This window comes from Hordeum vulgare, chromosome 6H (genome assembly GCF_904849725.1).
Source record: "Hordeum vulgare subsp. vulgare chromosome 6H, MorexV3_pseudomolecules_assembly, whole genome shotgun sequence".
Taxonomy (NCBI): Eukaryota; Viridiplantae; Streptophyta; class Magnoliopsida; order Poales; family Poaceae; genus Hordeum; species Hordeum vulgare.
Window position 1 is genome coordinate 278,227,250 of NC_058523.1, and position 16,264 is coordinate 278,243,513.

The 16,264-nt window shown below is 45.6% G+C and overlaps 1 protein-coding gene across 2 annotated transcripts; it reads right to left on the reverse strand.

Annotated features, from left to right (window-relative positions):
- Positions 1 to 4,265: 4,265 nt before the first annotated feature.
- On the reverse strand, positions 4,266 to 15,739 carry LOC123401360 (isocitrate dehydrogenase [NAD] catalytic subunit 5, mitochondrial-like). 2 transcript variants are annotated; one of them, XM_045095147.1, is made up of 8 exons: positions 15,553 to 15,739; positions 15,113 to 15,285; positions 5,927 to 6,247; positions 5,599 to 5,760; positions 5,424 to 5,498; positions 5,184 to 5,293; positions 5,035 to 5,107; positions 4,266 to 4,693 (listed from the first exon to the last, which is right to left on the reverse strand). In XM_045095147.1, exons 2-8 carry the CDS (start codon positions 15,266 to 15,268, stop codon positions 4,502 to 4,504), a joined length of 1,089 nt encoding a protein of 362 aa, XP_044951082.1. In that variant the 5' UTR covers positions 15,269 to 15,285; positions 15,553 to 15,739; the 3' UTR covers positions 4,266 to 4,501. The 2 variants fall into 2 exon arrangements, with proteins under 2 accessions (XP_044951082.1, XP_044951083.1); XM_045095148.1 differs by lacking the exon at positions 15,553 to 15,739 and adding an exon at positions 15,412 to 15,552.
- Between the last annotated feature and the right edge of the window lie 525 nt (positions 15,740 to 16,264).

Genomic DNA, 16,264 nt, shown 5'->3' on the forward strand with positions numbered 1-16,264 from the left:
AATGATCCTAAACAGCTACTTACGTCAGTCATAACCCCACCGTATCCTCGATCACAGAAGGAGCTCACGAAAGAGACAGTCACGATTACGCACACAGTTGGCAAGTTTTAATTAAGTTTACTTCACGTTATCTAGAACCGGATGTTGAACAAAGTTTCTAAGTTTTCCACATAACCGTGGGGCACGGCTTTCCGAAAGATTTAACCCTCCAGGGGTGCTCCAACTAGTCCATCACAAACTACCACACACTACGTCGGAATGACCTCGATCAGGGAAACCCGTGATCTCCTCGGGTTCCTATTGGAAAACCTCAACCTCGAGATAGCCCAAAGTATCTTCGGAATCCCTCGCACAAGACGCTCGAGAAAGGTAAAAACAAGTGCAGCAAGGCCGCCCGGTGTGTCGACGATCCCGATAGGAGCCGCGTATCTCGTTCTCAGGACACGACGGATGAGCAATACGTACGATGGCTAGATAGAAATCCCCCGAGTTGCCCCGGGTGGCCCCGCAAGTGGCTCTGTTTGGGACCAACACCAGCAGCATTGGCCCCTTGTATTATGTTGAATTACTCCTCGGGTTCATGACGCCCTATGTTTAAAGTATTAACAGAATTATTATGTTGGGCAAATATAATACCAATGTTGGGCCTTGCCAGACAAGCTTTATCCCAAAACGAAAGTCAAGGGGGTCCCCATAACAACCCCAAGCGTGTTCGGAGCGCTCATTTATGGAACATAACACCGGTAGCCGAAACTAAGGCGGCAAAGGTGGAACAAAACATGAGGCTAGAAGGCCAAGCCTTCCACCTTTTACCAAGTATATAGGTGCATTAAGTTAATTAGCAATAATATAGTGATATAACAAGGAACCCATGTTTGCACATGGAAGAAACTGCACCTGGAACTAGCAACGCTAACCAATGGTTAAGCAAGCGGTAACATAGCCAATCAGTGGTTTGCTAGGTTGTAGAAAGGTTGAAGGTTTTCATGGCAATGTTGAGAGGCTGACATTTAATAGGTGGTAGACAACGAGACATAAGGATAGAAAAGAAACAACTAGCATGGCAATGATAGTAATGGTATCTAGGGAAATGATCATCTTGCATGTAATCCCGCTTGGAAGAAGAACGACTGCGTGAAGCAGACGAACCGACGTAGTCGAACGGATCCTCACATTCCGACACGCTTGCGGAACTCTATCGAGACGAAGCAAACCGTAAACAAGAATCAACACACGATATTCACCATGGCACATGCATGACATGATGCAATTCACATATGATGCATGATCAGTTTCAAATATGCAATGCACAGCCTCGCAATTCACAATAGTCAAACGCTACACATTAAGTGAAGCTCAATTTGCATATTGACGGAACTCCATATTTAATTATTTAGTTCACTCCCATTTATTTATACGGCAATATTAAATGTTGTTAAACATGGCAAGGGTGCTAAAATAGGAATGTGGCTAGGGTTAGGGGATTTTGCCTCCGATTTTGTCCGTAGGATCGCAATCGGACGGTCTCGGCTGCGCCCGAAGGCTAGGTGGGCTTAGTGGCTGTGTAGAGTGGTGGTGGGCTAAGAAGAGAGGGAGGTTGTGGCCCGGCAACGAGATTCTAAACACTAAAAAACGTCCGACAATAAACCGATGACGGTGCCGCTACGGTCGACCGTTCGGGTACCAAACGGACTCCGATTGTGACGAAAATTGACAGACGGCCTACCTACACTATGTTAAGACCGCATGCCAACTTTTAACCCAATCCGAGAATATTTTATACACACATTTAAAAACAATATTTAGCTGATGTCGCGGGCACGGGCGTGTGTGGTCGGTCTCGAAACGGTCAATGACGGAAACGGAGAGAACCGGCAACTAATAACAGATGCAAGTTTTGAAAACTGACGGCAACGGAGTGCCGATGCAACGCAGATGATGCGCATGATACAATGATGAGTGCGACAAACGAATAAGTCACACGACGAAAACGGACAAAAAAGGGGAATCTTCTCGAGCATCGGTCTCGGGTTGTTACAGGGCTGATAGCGCTGATAGAGATAAGACCTCATTGCTGCAACGGTGCCGAGACCCATGAATTCGGAGTCAAACTGTGGAAGGATACTCGAAGTGAGAACAGGAGCATCCCGAGCATCATCGTTGCACCACTAAGTGTAAGCAGACAAATCATCCCGGTAGACAGAAAGGGCATCTGAATGAGTAGATACCTGATGATCATAAGCCTCGACCACAGCATCATCGAGAACCTTGGATGTATCTCGATCAGCCTGGGAAGCACCAGCAGCCAAAACAAACGGCACTAGTGGGGTAGGAGCCATGGGAGCAACAGGGCATGGCAGACAGGGAAGCTCGCCAGAGAGGACACCCCATAGCAGAAGACCGCGCATGTGGATACGCATAAAGCCGACAAACTCAGCATAGTTGGTGCCATTGAAGATCACCGAGCACTGAGGAACAGCGACATAGCTCGAAGAGGACATGATGAGCTCCCTCTCTCTGATTTTTTTTGGAAGTCAACCTGATCCCGATCTGGATCAGAGCCGAGCACGGCTGCAGCGGGCGACCCACATGGCAGGAAGCCGCAGGGCAGGTAGGAGGCGGCAGTAGGCGACCCACGGGGCAGGAAGCCGTGGGGCAGTCCAGACAGCTGCATGCAGCAGTTGCAGCCCGACGGTGGCTGCAGGAAGCGGCAGCCGTGGCGGCGGGGACGAAGGAGAGCGTTGGCCGGAGGCGGCACCAGCAGCAGCGCGAGGAGGCCAAGCAAGGAGAAGCCGACAACGGTGGATCCATGCAGGGTCGGTCGAGAAGCAGCCAGCGGTGGCGGAGTCCGGGCTGGTCCGGGCGAGGAAACGCATGTAGCGGCAGTTTCTGGGCGGGGCCGGACCTGGGGCGGGGCAGAGCCTGGCAAGGGGAGAGCGGGCGGCGGCGGGCAGAGAGTTCTTCCTCGTTCTTCTGTGTTGAGTTCTTTCGATTTCATGATTAATGGTGTTGTTCCTCGTTCTTCTCTGCTGAGTTCTTTCGATTTCATCTGTCCCTGTTCAGTTAATCGCTCATAAGCACTCAGAGCAGGCAAATAAGTAAAGGAGGGCCGCTGAGTCTTTGACGCTGGAGGGTGTTGCAGCCACGACCTTGCATCACATGTTGGTCGTTGTTGTCGACGCCTGGAGAGCATGGAGTCGTCCTTCCTTCGATTTCTCTATGATCTTTTGCTGTCGATAGAGCTTGCTGATAACGTGTTAGAATAAAACAAGAGACAAGAATTCAAACTGTTGTAAAATGAACCGTTTTCTTTATTGATGATTGAGTATAAATATATATAGGCCCGAGGAGATACATCCAACAAACGTGATGGTCCGGAGGGACACGAGCGAACGATGTGTCCCTCATGCATGAGGGTTAGGGATAATGGAAATTCTTTTTAATTAACACGTGGGTTATTCGATTGTGGTATTTGATTTAGAATTTGGTTCATGATTTTGACTTGGTGAATGATTTTTAAAATCAATAAAAGCAACCAACTTATAAAAATATATCAATTCGGTGAACCCCTCATCACCTAGAAATACATTGTCGTAACATCAAAATAATACACACAAACAATGATGCAAAAAAAATCGATGTAAATATCAATTAATTAGCGCATAACACAAAATCATATCATAAGAAAACCTGTCAAAACACTCCACTATAAACAAAATAAAAAATATACTCCGTCTCTCACACTACCTAAATGAAATTCCCCCTTGCTCGAAGATATACGATGTTTTTCTTTCTTGAAAAGTCAAATTTATTTAACTTCGCCTAACTTTGGAGTAAAAAATATCAGCATCTATAATATTTCCTCGTTCTTAAAGATTTAACTACGGACTACATACAAAGCAAAATAAATAAATCTACACTTTAAATTATATCTATGTACATCCATATTTAGTCCGTAATGAAATCTCTAAAAAAAAATAGAAACAGAGGGAGTACTAAATAAACAAAATATAAAAATTCATTCTATGATGAATTTAATGATCGCAACATGGTATTATAGATACTAATATAGTTCTCTAAAATTTGGTCAAACCTTAAGAGCTTTGACTTTTTAAAAATCTAATAAACCTTATTTTAAAAACAAAAAAGACTAATTTATTTTATAAAAACATAAAAACACTAACAGCGCAGCAATGCATGCTTAATCCTTCTAGTACCATGACAAAAAGCAAAAGAAAGAAGATCAAATCAAGTACTCTAAGAACTAGATCGAACAAATTATATGAGCTCATGCTGGCAATGATTATTACAGATGATTCTTCAGCTTGACTGCAATGCTGGTAAAACTTTTCCAAGGACAAGAATGTGAGGATTATTCAGGAGTCTTAAACGGGGTCAACACCCAAGGAAATTGAGGTGTCCGTCACTTAACCTACTCCGGCTAAAGCTCCTGCCATGCAACAAAATTATCGCGGGCGTGGGGGGTGGGGATTGCTGGTGCTCAGATATGATCGCAAACTACTTTTGTGTAGTCTGATGTTGATGACTTCCCACCAAGATCAGCGGTTCTGTACTTCCCCTCGGCGATTGTCTGGAGGATGGCATTGTGGATCCGGTCTGCTTGGTCGTTGAATTGCAAGTGACGCAACATCATAACAGCACTCAACATAAGAGCAGTTGGGTTTGCAAGGTTCTGCAGGCAATCGAATATCTTTCAGTCAAATCAAGGACTAAGGCACATCATAAAGACTATCTAGAGATCACGCGCTCGACTTGGGTTTCGTATACACATAATGAACAAAGCAAGGAACCCACAAATTAAAACATCATGAACATGTACATACTGAGAAACCTCTATATAGTACTCCCTCTGTTCCTAAATATAAGTCTTTTTTGAGATTCCAATATGGATCAAAATGAGTAAATCTACACTCTAAAATATGTCTAGATACATATGTATGTAGTTCGCATTGAAATATCTAAAAGGGCTTATATTTAGAAACAGAGGGAGTAGATATTGAAGGATCACTTTACCTTGCCAGAGATATCAGGTGCAGAACCATGAACAGCCTCTGCCAGACAAATGCCACCTTCACCAATGTTGCAGCTGGGGAATAAACAATTGTGAGTTGATATCGTCTAAAAGACGCAGTAAACCGACACGTGAAGATAAAAACCTCTACCTGGGAGTTAAGCCCAAGCCTCCGATCAAACCAGCACATAGATCACTAATAATGTCACCATACAGATTTGGCATCACTAATACATCAAATGTACCAGGATTCTTTACGAGCTGCAAGAGGATGCAGTTCATACTCGGTGATATTATAGAAGTAAATGGCCTACTTTCAGTACATGATTATCAAGTGTGCAAACGGTAAAATAAACAAGTGCAAAGTTTCAGTGTTGACAGATCAACATACCGTCATGCAGCAATTGTCAATAATGACTTCCTCGTATGTGATTTCAGGGTATTTTTCAGCTACTTCACGGCAACACTAAAATTGTCCACATATAACCATGAGTTAGCTCTCAAGACAAATGAAAATGGGGAACACATAGCATCAACAAGAAGGAACAGGGGTGTAGCCATCAAACCTTGAGGAAAAGTCCGTCTGTTTTCCTCATGATATTAGCTTTATGTATAGCAGAGACCCTCTCCCTGCCATTGGTTTTGGCATAATGGAAAGCATACTCTGCCACTCTTAAACTTGCTTGGCGGGTAATAATTTTTAAACTTTCCACAACACCCCTCACAACCTGAAGAAAAAGAACTGTGCCATGACTAACAACAACAACAACTAAGCCTTTAATTTCCCAAACGAGTTGGGGTAGGCTAGAGCTGAAAGCCATAAGATCTCGAAACCAGCTCAGCTCATGACTAACAAGAACAATGGAAACAAAATTATCTTTCTGAGCACCATACCTGATGCTCAAGGCCACTATACTCTCCTTCAGTATTTTCACGGATTGTCACAAGGTTCACATCATCATATCTAGTCTTGTAGCCTGGGAGGCTGTTGCAAGGTCTGACATTGGCGTAGAGTCCAAGTTCTTTCCTTAATGTAAGATTCAAAGAACGGTGGCCTTTTCCAATAGGTGTAGCCATAGGACCTTTCAAGCCAACTTTGTTCCTACGCACCGACTCCAGGCTCTCCCATGTCAAAAAGCTCTCTGTTCTGGGATCAACTTCCGTACCAACATAATGTTCTTCCCATTCTATTGGTACACCTGCAACATTGAATACCTGAAATAGCAAAAGAAAAAAATTAGAAGTACAGAATTAGAACAAGCTACCTTCAAAGAATCATGCATGAATGATTTTCGTCCGTGAATTTAATAACACTCATCTTAGTAGCAGTATTCTTGCAAAACTCGGTTGCAAAAGTACAGTTTACAGGTAAAGCAATTCGCTTCAGATAGTTGGAACCATGTATCTGTTAGGAAGTATTAGTATTAGTCTAGAAGTCCTTATTAGTCTATTAGTATTAGTCTAGGAGTCTTTATTAGTCTATATGTTTACTTTCCTTGCACCTCAAGTAATGTGTAATATATATATGCCCCTTGGACCTTCAATACAGATAAGTTGCTTTCCTAACATGGCATCAGAGCTTAGGTTATTTTTTTCGGGCGCCGCAACTCGCCCTCCCGATCCAATCTCGCGCGTCGTCGCTCCTTTTCTCTGTCTCTCGTAGCGGCAGCTCTCCACGCCCGCTACTCTCCCCTGCAGGTCAACTCCAGGCTGGATCCTTCCCAGGCCCCGTCTCTGGATTGAACACGAGCAAGTTGATCGCCCCGTCACCAACTGCTGGTCTCCAGATCGGATCGCCTCATCGTGCAGTTTCTTTTTCCCCGCTCGAGGACCAGATCGGATCGCCGCCACCCGCCAGTTCCGCAATTTCGAGGCGCCGGTCTCCTCTGCTGTTTGCCGGATCATGCCTGATCTCGCCGGCTGCCGCTGCTCTCCGTCGTCTCGCCTGGAAGTTCGACGTGCTCCAGGCCCCGCCCGTGTTTCAGATCGGATCCGCCTCCGCCCTCCACGCCTGTCCCCCGCGGCGGGCGCGGCTGCCGATGACGACACCGACGCGTCGCACCCGTTCCTCGACCTCCTCGACGCGGCCTTCAATGCGCCGTCGGACGCGGAGATGAAGGCGGCGCTCACGCCGCGGAGGGCGCTCACGGAGAACTGCTCCGCCACGTATGCCAACTCGGGCAACCCCTGCCTCGACTTCTTCTTCCAGGTGGTGCCCGACACGCCGGCCGAGCGCGTGCGCTCCCTGCTCGCGGCCGCCTGGACCCACGACCCGCTCACGACGCTCAAGCTCGCCTGCAACCTCCGCGGCGTGCGCGGCACCGGCAAGTCGGACAAGGAGGGCTTCTACGCCGCCGCGCTCTAGATGCACGACAACCACCCCAAGACGCTCGCCTGCAACGTCGCCGAGTTCGGCTACCTCAAGGACTTCCCCGAGCTGCTGTTTCGGCTGTGGCTGCTCACGTGTTGCTCTCCTCGTTCAGCTGCCCTTTGCTGCACTGCTCATGCATCTGCCTTCGACATGGGCAGCAGTTCCTGCTGCTACGTGGTGCTACTCCTGCTACTACGTGCTGCTCCTCTTGGCCGCCGCCTGCTGCTACGTGGTGCTACTCCTGCTACTACGTGTTGCTCCTCTTGGCCGCCGCTCCCTCTGCTCCGCACGTTGCTGCTGCATGCTACCTTGGCACGACGTGTGCTGCTTTGCTTCCGTGTGCGTACCTGCTGCTATCTTCTGCTACGCTGGCTGCTGCTGCATGCTTGTCTGCACTAGCTGCTAGCCTGCTACTTGGTGCTCTCTGTTGTTAACTGCTTACGTGCGATTAATGCTGCTACAACTCTGCTGTTTGGCCTCGTTATCATCTTCCGCTGCCATTGCATCTAGTCTAGCATGTTTTTTTTTGTGTTTTTTTTCTGCTGCGTCCACCAAATCCGTTGATATTATTTGTCTTCTCATGCCATGCGAGTCCACCATACCTTAGTCCGTCAGCCTTTCTCCGGTCCTGATCCTTTCTATGCAACTTTTGTGGCCTACCTGCCCTTGTTGTTTTCTATAGGATTTTCTGGACTTCTTTTGCATTGTCGATCTACGTCCATCGTGCCTTATCCGCCGAGCTTCTTTCGCCGACGGTTGTCATGGACTATGATTTTCCGCGCAATGCTTTATTCTCTTGATGTGCCATCTTCTTTTGACAACCAATCTTCTCTTGATACTTATCTTGTATCTTCAAGTGATGCGGTGTCTACCTCTGATGTGCCATCTCTTCTTTCTCTCCTTCGACGACTCGACAAGTTTTGAAGACTCTTCATGCTACGACGACACTCTCAAGACGCGGATTTGGATTATCATTGTTTTTTAGTATTACACTTCTTCAAATGCAATGCTATTGCATACACTTTGCATTTCGGGGGGGGGGGGGGGGGGGGTGTTAGGAAGTATTAGTATTAGTCTAGGAGTCCTTATTAGTCTATTAGTATTAGTCTTAGTCTAGGAGTCCTTATTAGTCTATGTTTACTTTCCTTGCACCTCAAGTCATGTGTAATATATATATGCCCCTTGGGCCTTCAATACAGATAAGTTGCTTTCCTAACAGTATCGAAGTTCAAGATGAGATGAGAGGATCATGTCACTGCAGTTTAAAAAAAGATCATGGGCAGCCTGGCACGAAAAAGATAGGCGGGGCGGCTCAGGCTTTGACTTAACTAGTACAAGAAGCCTGGCCTGGCCCGACAACTCTGGTAGCACCTAATCCAGCAGGCAGCCACCATCTAAAATTGCCCAGCCCCAACATCTCCACTTCAGCCTCCCTCACCTCCACAATGTTAGGGTTCCCCCTCCCTCTCAAATCCAGAACTGGAGATGGTTGCAAGCTTCACCACCTCCCCTCTGAACGACCTGAGTCAAGGATGCCAGCCGACCCCCGTTGTTAAGATCCACGGCAAGCACAAGATAGCCTGCATCCCCACCTTCGAGCTCTTTGAAATCTGTGTTTTCCGGTTGCTCATCATGTTTTTAACACAAGATGAAAATCCTGGGCTCATCTGACCTTATCCAACCAGGTAGACAGCCTTTCAATGCTGGCAAATTAATTTAGTTTGTACAGAAATATATCAATGTAGTGATGTTTTAATAGCAAAATGTACTATTGATTTGATTTGTTAGCAGTAATAGCTTTATATGCATCTACTAAAGGGGAAGGGGGGAGGGGGGCAGTGGGCAGCTGGCATGTCAACCAGCAAATAAGGCCTTGATAGGAAATAAGGTTCTAGTGGATCTTTGTAAAAAACCTAAAATTATATAAATGCATTACAAATACTGTCTTTTCAAAAAGTTTCTAGTCGACCCAATCCCCAAGATATCAGTCACTTAATTCATTTTCTGCATGACATCTTTGTAAATTGCACATTACAGAAAAAATAAGTGTTACGTTCTTGTCCACGATAGTTTTTAAGCATCTAAGGCAACTTAAGGACATACCACCTCAAGTTCACCTATTGGCTTTGAACCTTTGATCATCCTGGATTCATATACAGATACAACAGAATGAATGTAATTGTAGACATGGAGTAGATATCCACACTTGATGAGCGAACAATGTATATTGAGTTATTTCAGGTCAAAACTGGGAAAGATGCATATTCTGAACTTTCTAGAGTGACAGGAGTATCCTAGGTAATTCAAAAATATTACTGAAACCCCAATAGCCATTCCGTTGCAAAAAAGGAGTCAAAAAATCAAAACAATAGCATACCCAAAGTTACACAAATGACACAAAGTTCCAAAGTACAGCATCATTTTCACAGAAATACAGCCCAATTCAACTGCACCCAAATTCTCAACAGCCAGAAGTCCAGCTTTCTGCAAAAGAACAAATCATCTTTACTATTAAACGGGAGTTTGCCGTCGTCGTTGTGATGGTTTGACCTCCCCTCGTATGTGCTCCCCTCCCACCGATTTCTCCGTACCGCCACCCATGTCCTCGCAAGTGGTTTGTGCTCGCTTGCTCCTTTCCTCTCCGCATGTTTCCTTTCTCCCACGATTCACCACGCAAAAAATACCCTCTGCCACCCCGTCCGATCTTCACTCCTACCTCAACCCACCATGGACCCCATCCCCCTAGCATCCATGATGTGAGTATGACCTACATATGGCGTTGTGGTTTGCTAACCTCTGTCTTCATTGGAATATGTTATTGTCTGTTAACCAGGTAAAACCATCCCCGTCAGACAATTGATTGAATTGTGAGAGGTTTCTTCCTTGCTACTTGATTCTCTTATAGCATGTGTATTAATTCTTTACTAGCTATCAAACAAAGTACACAGATACAGTAATCGGATTAAACATATCCAGTATTCTTTGGCTCGTCATTGCTTAGTCATACCAGACAATAAAGTTTTAAGCTCTGAAGTGTAAACAACAATGCAATGACAATTTCCCCATTTTTGTGAAAAATACGAAGCCAAGATCAGCATGATTTGATATCTGTATACTCACTGGATTTTTAACTCCGCCTATGTTGTTTCAACATAGCCGATCCCAAGCCGGGGCATTGGATTCAGTTATATTATCTATATAGTACATTTCAAGCTAAACAGACTTTTTATTGTTTGCAGAATATTAAGTGTTTATCTTTTCTATACACATTAAGTTTCACATGCATTATCTTCCCATATACATCAAGAAAAAACGATGGCAACGTACGGGTACTCAGCTAGTACGTAGAATTACCCCCATTCTACAGAGTGCGTCGGATTTATGAACTAAGGGTGTGTAGCCTGCAAGGAGGACGCATGAGCCCAAATGTTCCCCATCGAACCCACTTTTCGCTGTTTGGTGGAGTGCATGGGCTCTATTGGACTATGCTCAACCAATGCAAAAAACGCCCCTCAGTTATGCTCAACCCAGCACCCCCAGCGGGCCGAGCTGGGGTCAGCGAGGTTGGCTTCGACCCACCTCTGCCCTCGAACGACCACCCCTCCCGAACCCCACCTCTCCCTCGCGACCCATTTTTTCTCTCGCGACCCCAAGCCTCTCTCTCGCACGACCGGATGCCGCCGCCGCCGCCGTTGATCTACCCCTCCACCGGTCTCTACCCTGTTCGTACCCCTGCTCCGCCCCTGTTGCTCGGTCGCTGCCGCCACCGATCTACCCTACCGCCGCCACCACCGATCTACCCCGCAGCCGGTCTTCGTCCTCCCTCCTCACCCCTTCTCCCTTCCCCCTTCCTTCGCCTAACTCCCTCCCTCCATGCTTCCTACCTTATAGATCTCTGGAGTATTCCTCCATTCTCTTTCATATGTTGTAACTATTGTGCTCAGATTTAATGTTGTTGTTTGCCTGTCATGTTGGAAAAAATTGTATGTGATAACTTTTATTTGTTTTTGTTTTTAAGATTGATGAATTGGCAAGAAAACGAAGAAAATTCATTGTGAGAGGAGCTTGGTCTAGCTGAAATAATGATTCATGCATCCTACCTCAAATACACGCTACCAAACTGAGTTTGAGCACAGCATGTCTCAACACATACATCACTACCAAACAACCACACATGCATGCATCCAACATGTCTTGACTTAGCATGTCTCAAAGGAGAACAACTATGCTACAATGGGAACAGCTACCAAACACACCCTAAGAGCATCCAACAGCTCTCCTTTCCCCAATAAATTTCCAGTACTGGGCGAGTTGGACCAAAAAACGCCCTCCAGCGCAGCCCGGCCTTGAGCTCCACTGTGCAGCTTGAGCCCAGCCATGAGCTTCGCCATGCCTCCCAGCCCTACGCTCCGCCCGTACCAAGCAGGTGAGAGAGTGAAGGAGGGGGAGCATAAAATTCTTGACCCACTGGCATGTTGGGGCCGTATGTTAGGTGCATATTGGGGATGGGTTTACTGGGGAGCTGCAAAAGCAGCCGACCTGAAAACCCCGGAAAAAAAAATATTGGAACATCCTCAATAACACCCCTCTTGGGGGATGATTTAATGGGGAACTGCTGGAGATCCTCACCTTGCCCAGTTGCCATAAAACACTCTGCAAAGATACTAATAGTCTTTAACAGACAGGACACTGCTGGACAGTGTACTTAAATCTTAATTGGACAGCGCTTATGACCTGACTGCTCTTGGGGTACAAAATGATAGCTTTTCCTTCCCAATTCAACAACCAAAATCTATTTTCAAATGCTACTTCTAGACAATACAGGTTATAACACTTGGAAGAACCACAGGAAACTGTAATGAAGTCCTGCAAATGCCTTTTGCTCCTTATTGGCATCTGCAATCCTTCAATACTGTGCCCTTAAATCTTAAGCAGACAGTGCTTATGACTGACTGCTTCTCGGATCCAGAGTAATGATTAGAAAATACAGGTGATAACACTTCGAAGAACGACAGGAAACTGTAACGAAGTCCTGCAAATGCCTTTTACTTCTTATTGGCATCTATAAGCCTTCAATAAGCATCCCACTTATAACTTCAGAACTAACGCAAGTTGGCAAATTCTTTTCTAAACACTAAATCCAGATTTTTAGCAAAAAAACGAGATTACTGTTGATTATTATCTCCACTGCCTTATAAACTGGAGTTGGTGGTCGTGACGGTGAGTTCACTCCCTACTCCATCCCAATCTCCCTCATTCATCTAGAACCCACCAGACCCCTCCCGGTTTGGAAGAGTTCGCTCCCCACTCCATCCCAACCTTCCTCATCCATCTAGAACACACCAACTCTTCCAGTTTGAAAAAAAAAGGAACAGATGAAAACAGTAAAAAGTAATGCTGTTGAGGAATCTCAAACTGCACACCTGCGTCTACACCCAACTTAATCAAACCACCAAGCGACCAGCTCACTCAGGCGCAGTGTTGGTTGTTGTGTACAAATCCAATTAGTTTGTAGTTCTTATGCTAGTTACCATGGGCGGATTTGGGCCCCAGGCAGCCCAGGCCACTGCCTGGGGCGTACCCAAATTTCTCGGCCTATATTTATAGAAAAAAATTGGCCTGGGGCGCAGCCCAGGCCCAGCTAGCTTCCCCGACCCGACCGACGAACAGGCAGTTTCCCCAACCCCGCGGCTGCGATGAACGTGCTAGTGCCGCCCGTACTCACGAGTCAGGAACCCTAAGCCATCACCCCGCCACTGCGCCGCCCACCTCCCGACGCCAGTCGCTGACAGTTCATCTCCATCCAGCAGCGCCCCAGCCACCCCCGGCTTCCTTCCTTCCAGCTTCCAGCGCCCCCTGTTCCAGTGCTGCTCGCTGCCGCTGCTGCCCCGCCCCGCCAGTCGTCGGCGCCAGGTCCGGCAAGGGTACGAGGTGGCGAGCCGGCGACCCCGGCTAGGGCGCGAGGCTGCAGCCTGTAGGCTGCCCAGCGACCGGCAAGGTCATGGGCAAGGTAGACCATGAGTTTGGCCACATTCAGTCCACAATTCCACATTTTTCATTTCATTTTGATGCCCTGTTTTTGTTCGTAGTTTTGTAGATGCCAGATTGTTTGATTTTAGTTGCTATATGCCATTGTATGTCTACTTTTAGATGTAGAAACCGATGTCACATTGAGGAATTTTTGTTTCTTTAAATGTTTACAGGAAAGCAAGATGAGTAAAAGAAACAAGACATTGAATTCTTTTTTTCAGATTCGAACCACCAAAACCGCGGAAACAGGTGCCATGGTATTGAAGCATTAACGAAACATGGATTCAAAACTTGGAAGGATGGGCCTAAAGTTTTTAATCAACATGTTGGCAAGCATGATAGCGCTCATAATAAATCTAGGCAACATTATGAGGATTTCAAAAATCAAAGACAAAATCTGCCACATGTGTTTGATAGGGGTTCTCAGAAGCAAGAAGAAGAATACAAAGCTCGTCTCTTGGTTATATTGAGTATTGTCAAATTCGTGATACTACAAGCTCTTGCTTTTCGTGGTCATGATGAGTCTACTAGCTCAATGAATAAGGGTAACTTTAAAGAGTTGTTGGACTTGTTCATAAAGAAAGGCCCACAGGTTATCGCACACGTAAAGGCGTTTTGCCTCGTTCTAGAAGTAAGTTTTCACATTTTGCATCTATTATTAACTAGTTTTATCTTCTATATTATGCACTAATTTGCATTTGAAAATTGATGATTGAAGGTTTAGCTTCTTCTGCTATTGAAGATGTTGTCATGGGAGGCTCAGATCAACCAATCCTTTGATTTGGTATAAATCTTTTGTATCATCTATCTATGCTATATGTTGTCTTTTGATTTGTCTTGCTTTATTGTCGACCCATCATGGAACAAATGCTGCCACTGAATTTTATGTTTGGTTTCTTATTAGTTATGCAACATAGATTAACTTTTGTATGCCTTCAAACTAGAGTTTTTTCTGAGTATTTTTTAGCCCTTTGTTTCTCGCCTGGGGCGTCAGACAATCCTGGGTCCGCCACTGCTAGTTACTACCCTCTGTTTCTAAGGGGCTGTTTGGTTCCCACCCTAAGGTTGCCACGCCTAACCTTAGTCATGCCATAATACCTTAGACATGTGTTTGGTTCATTGCCACATTTGTGACTTGCCACACTTTTCTAGTTATATGGTCCACATGTCATACACTTATTTTTTTGCCAAATCTTGCCACACTTGTGTTGTTCATTTTTTTAGCCACACTTTTTGTGGCAGCCACACTTTGCCTAAGGTTAGTTGTGGCAAAGTTAGTCATGAACCAAACAGGCCCTAAATGTAAGACGTTTTGGCAGTTTACATTGAACTGCCAAAACGTCTTATATTTAGGAACAGATAGTGTATTGATTATGCTGGGTGTGAGGATAAAACTCACACCTATTAATATCGTATCAAATATAAGGAAAATATTCTGCCTTTCTAGCTGAACTTAAAATTGCATGGGGCCAGGGTAATTGCAAGAGATGTCACTAGTCATCTAGGGAGGCCAACCACTAAATAATTCTATATGCCTTTGTTGGCGTAGCTTCAAACCTTGATCAAATATAAAGACATTTCGACATCACAAGGAAACAGAAAAGCACACCAAGTTGTGATAAGAATCATACATGAGTCTATCACACAGGTACCATATCAACAGAAACAAAATCACGTACCTGCTTGACCGACTCGGCTATCTCAGGCCCGATGCCATCACCGGGAAACAGGGTTGCGCGGATAGTCTCCCCAGCCTCCGTGGAAAACGATGCCCCGACATACCGGCCCGTCATTCGCGGTAGAACGGTCCCCTGAAGCAGCCTCCGGAGCGCCATGCCTCCTCTCCACTACTCTGAAACCAGCAAACAGGCAAAAACAACAATCAAACCTAGACTCCAAATATCTATGCAGGCGTCGATTCGACCGAGCAGGCATGCATTAATTTTTCACAGACTGGACAGAATAAGCGCGCATGCACCGCTAATCGATGGATCGACCAATAGAGCACGGAACGCCACTCCCGATGGTCTCCGATCGAATCGGGGACAATTCAGGAACCGCGAAACTGACAGGAGCGAGATCGGATCGTGTAGAGGGAAAGCGGTGGTGAGGAATGTACCGGAAGAAGGAGATTCGCGGGTGGTGTCAACGGCGGAGGAGGGGCTGGGGGGATGGGGTCTTGCGGCGAGAGGAAGGGGAGGGGGCGGGGGGGCGGACGAAAGATGGGGATGGGAAAGGGAGAAAAAAGGGTGGAAAACTGCAAACTTGCAGGGAGACTAGCTGCTGCCAATGCTTCGCTTTGGATAGATGCTAAGGGTCAGTTCTTTTGGTGGCATTTTTAAGCTTCTAGAATAAGGCCTGTTTAGAATCACCCAGATTATATAATTCAGTTTTTATAATCTACTCTATCTCCAAGCAGGACAGCTTATGGTGTAGATTATAAAAACTAGATGGATAGATTATTAAAAACTCATAATCTATTCTATACCAGCTAAAATCAGATTATGGATTGCTAATGACCCATTACCCTTGTAAAGTTGGAGATAATTACATTCCTACCACCGTCACCCTCCTCTTTTAAAAAAAACAGAGGGCAGACAGGTCATTATGTAATGTAAAACCTGGATTATAGTTTATATAATCTGGCCTCCAAACATGGTCACCTAGATTATTTTTATAAACCAGATTATATAATCCATCTTCATAATCCAGATTATCATAATCTATTATGGTTCCAAACAGGGCCTAAGCTGCCTCTAAAAACCCAACTAAAAAAATTAAATTTAAAAGCCTATTAGGCCCTGTTTGGAACCACCCAAATTATATAATCC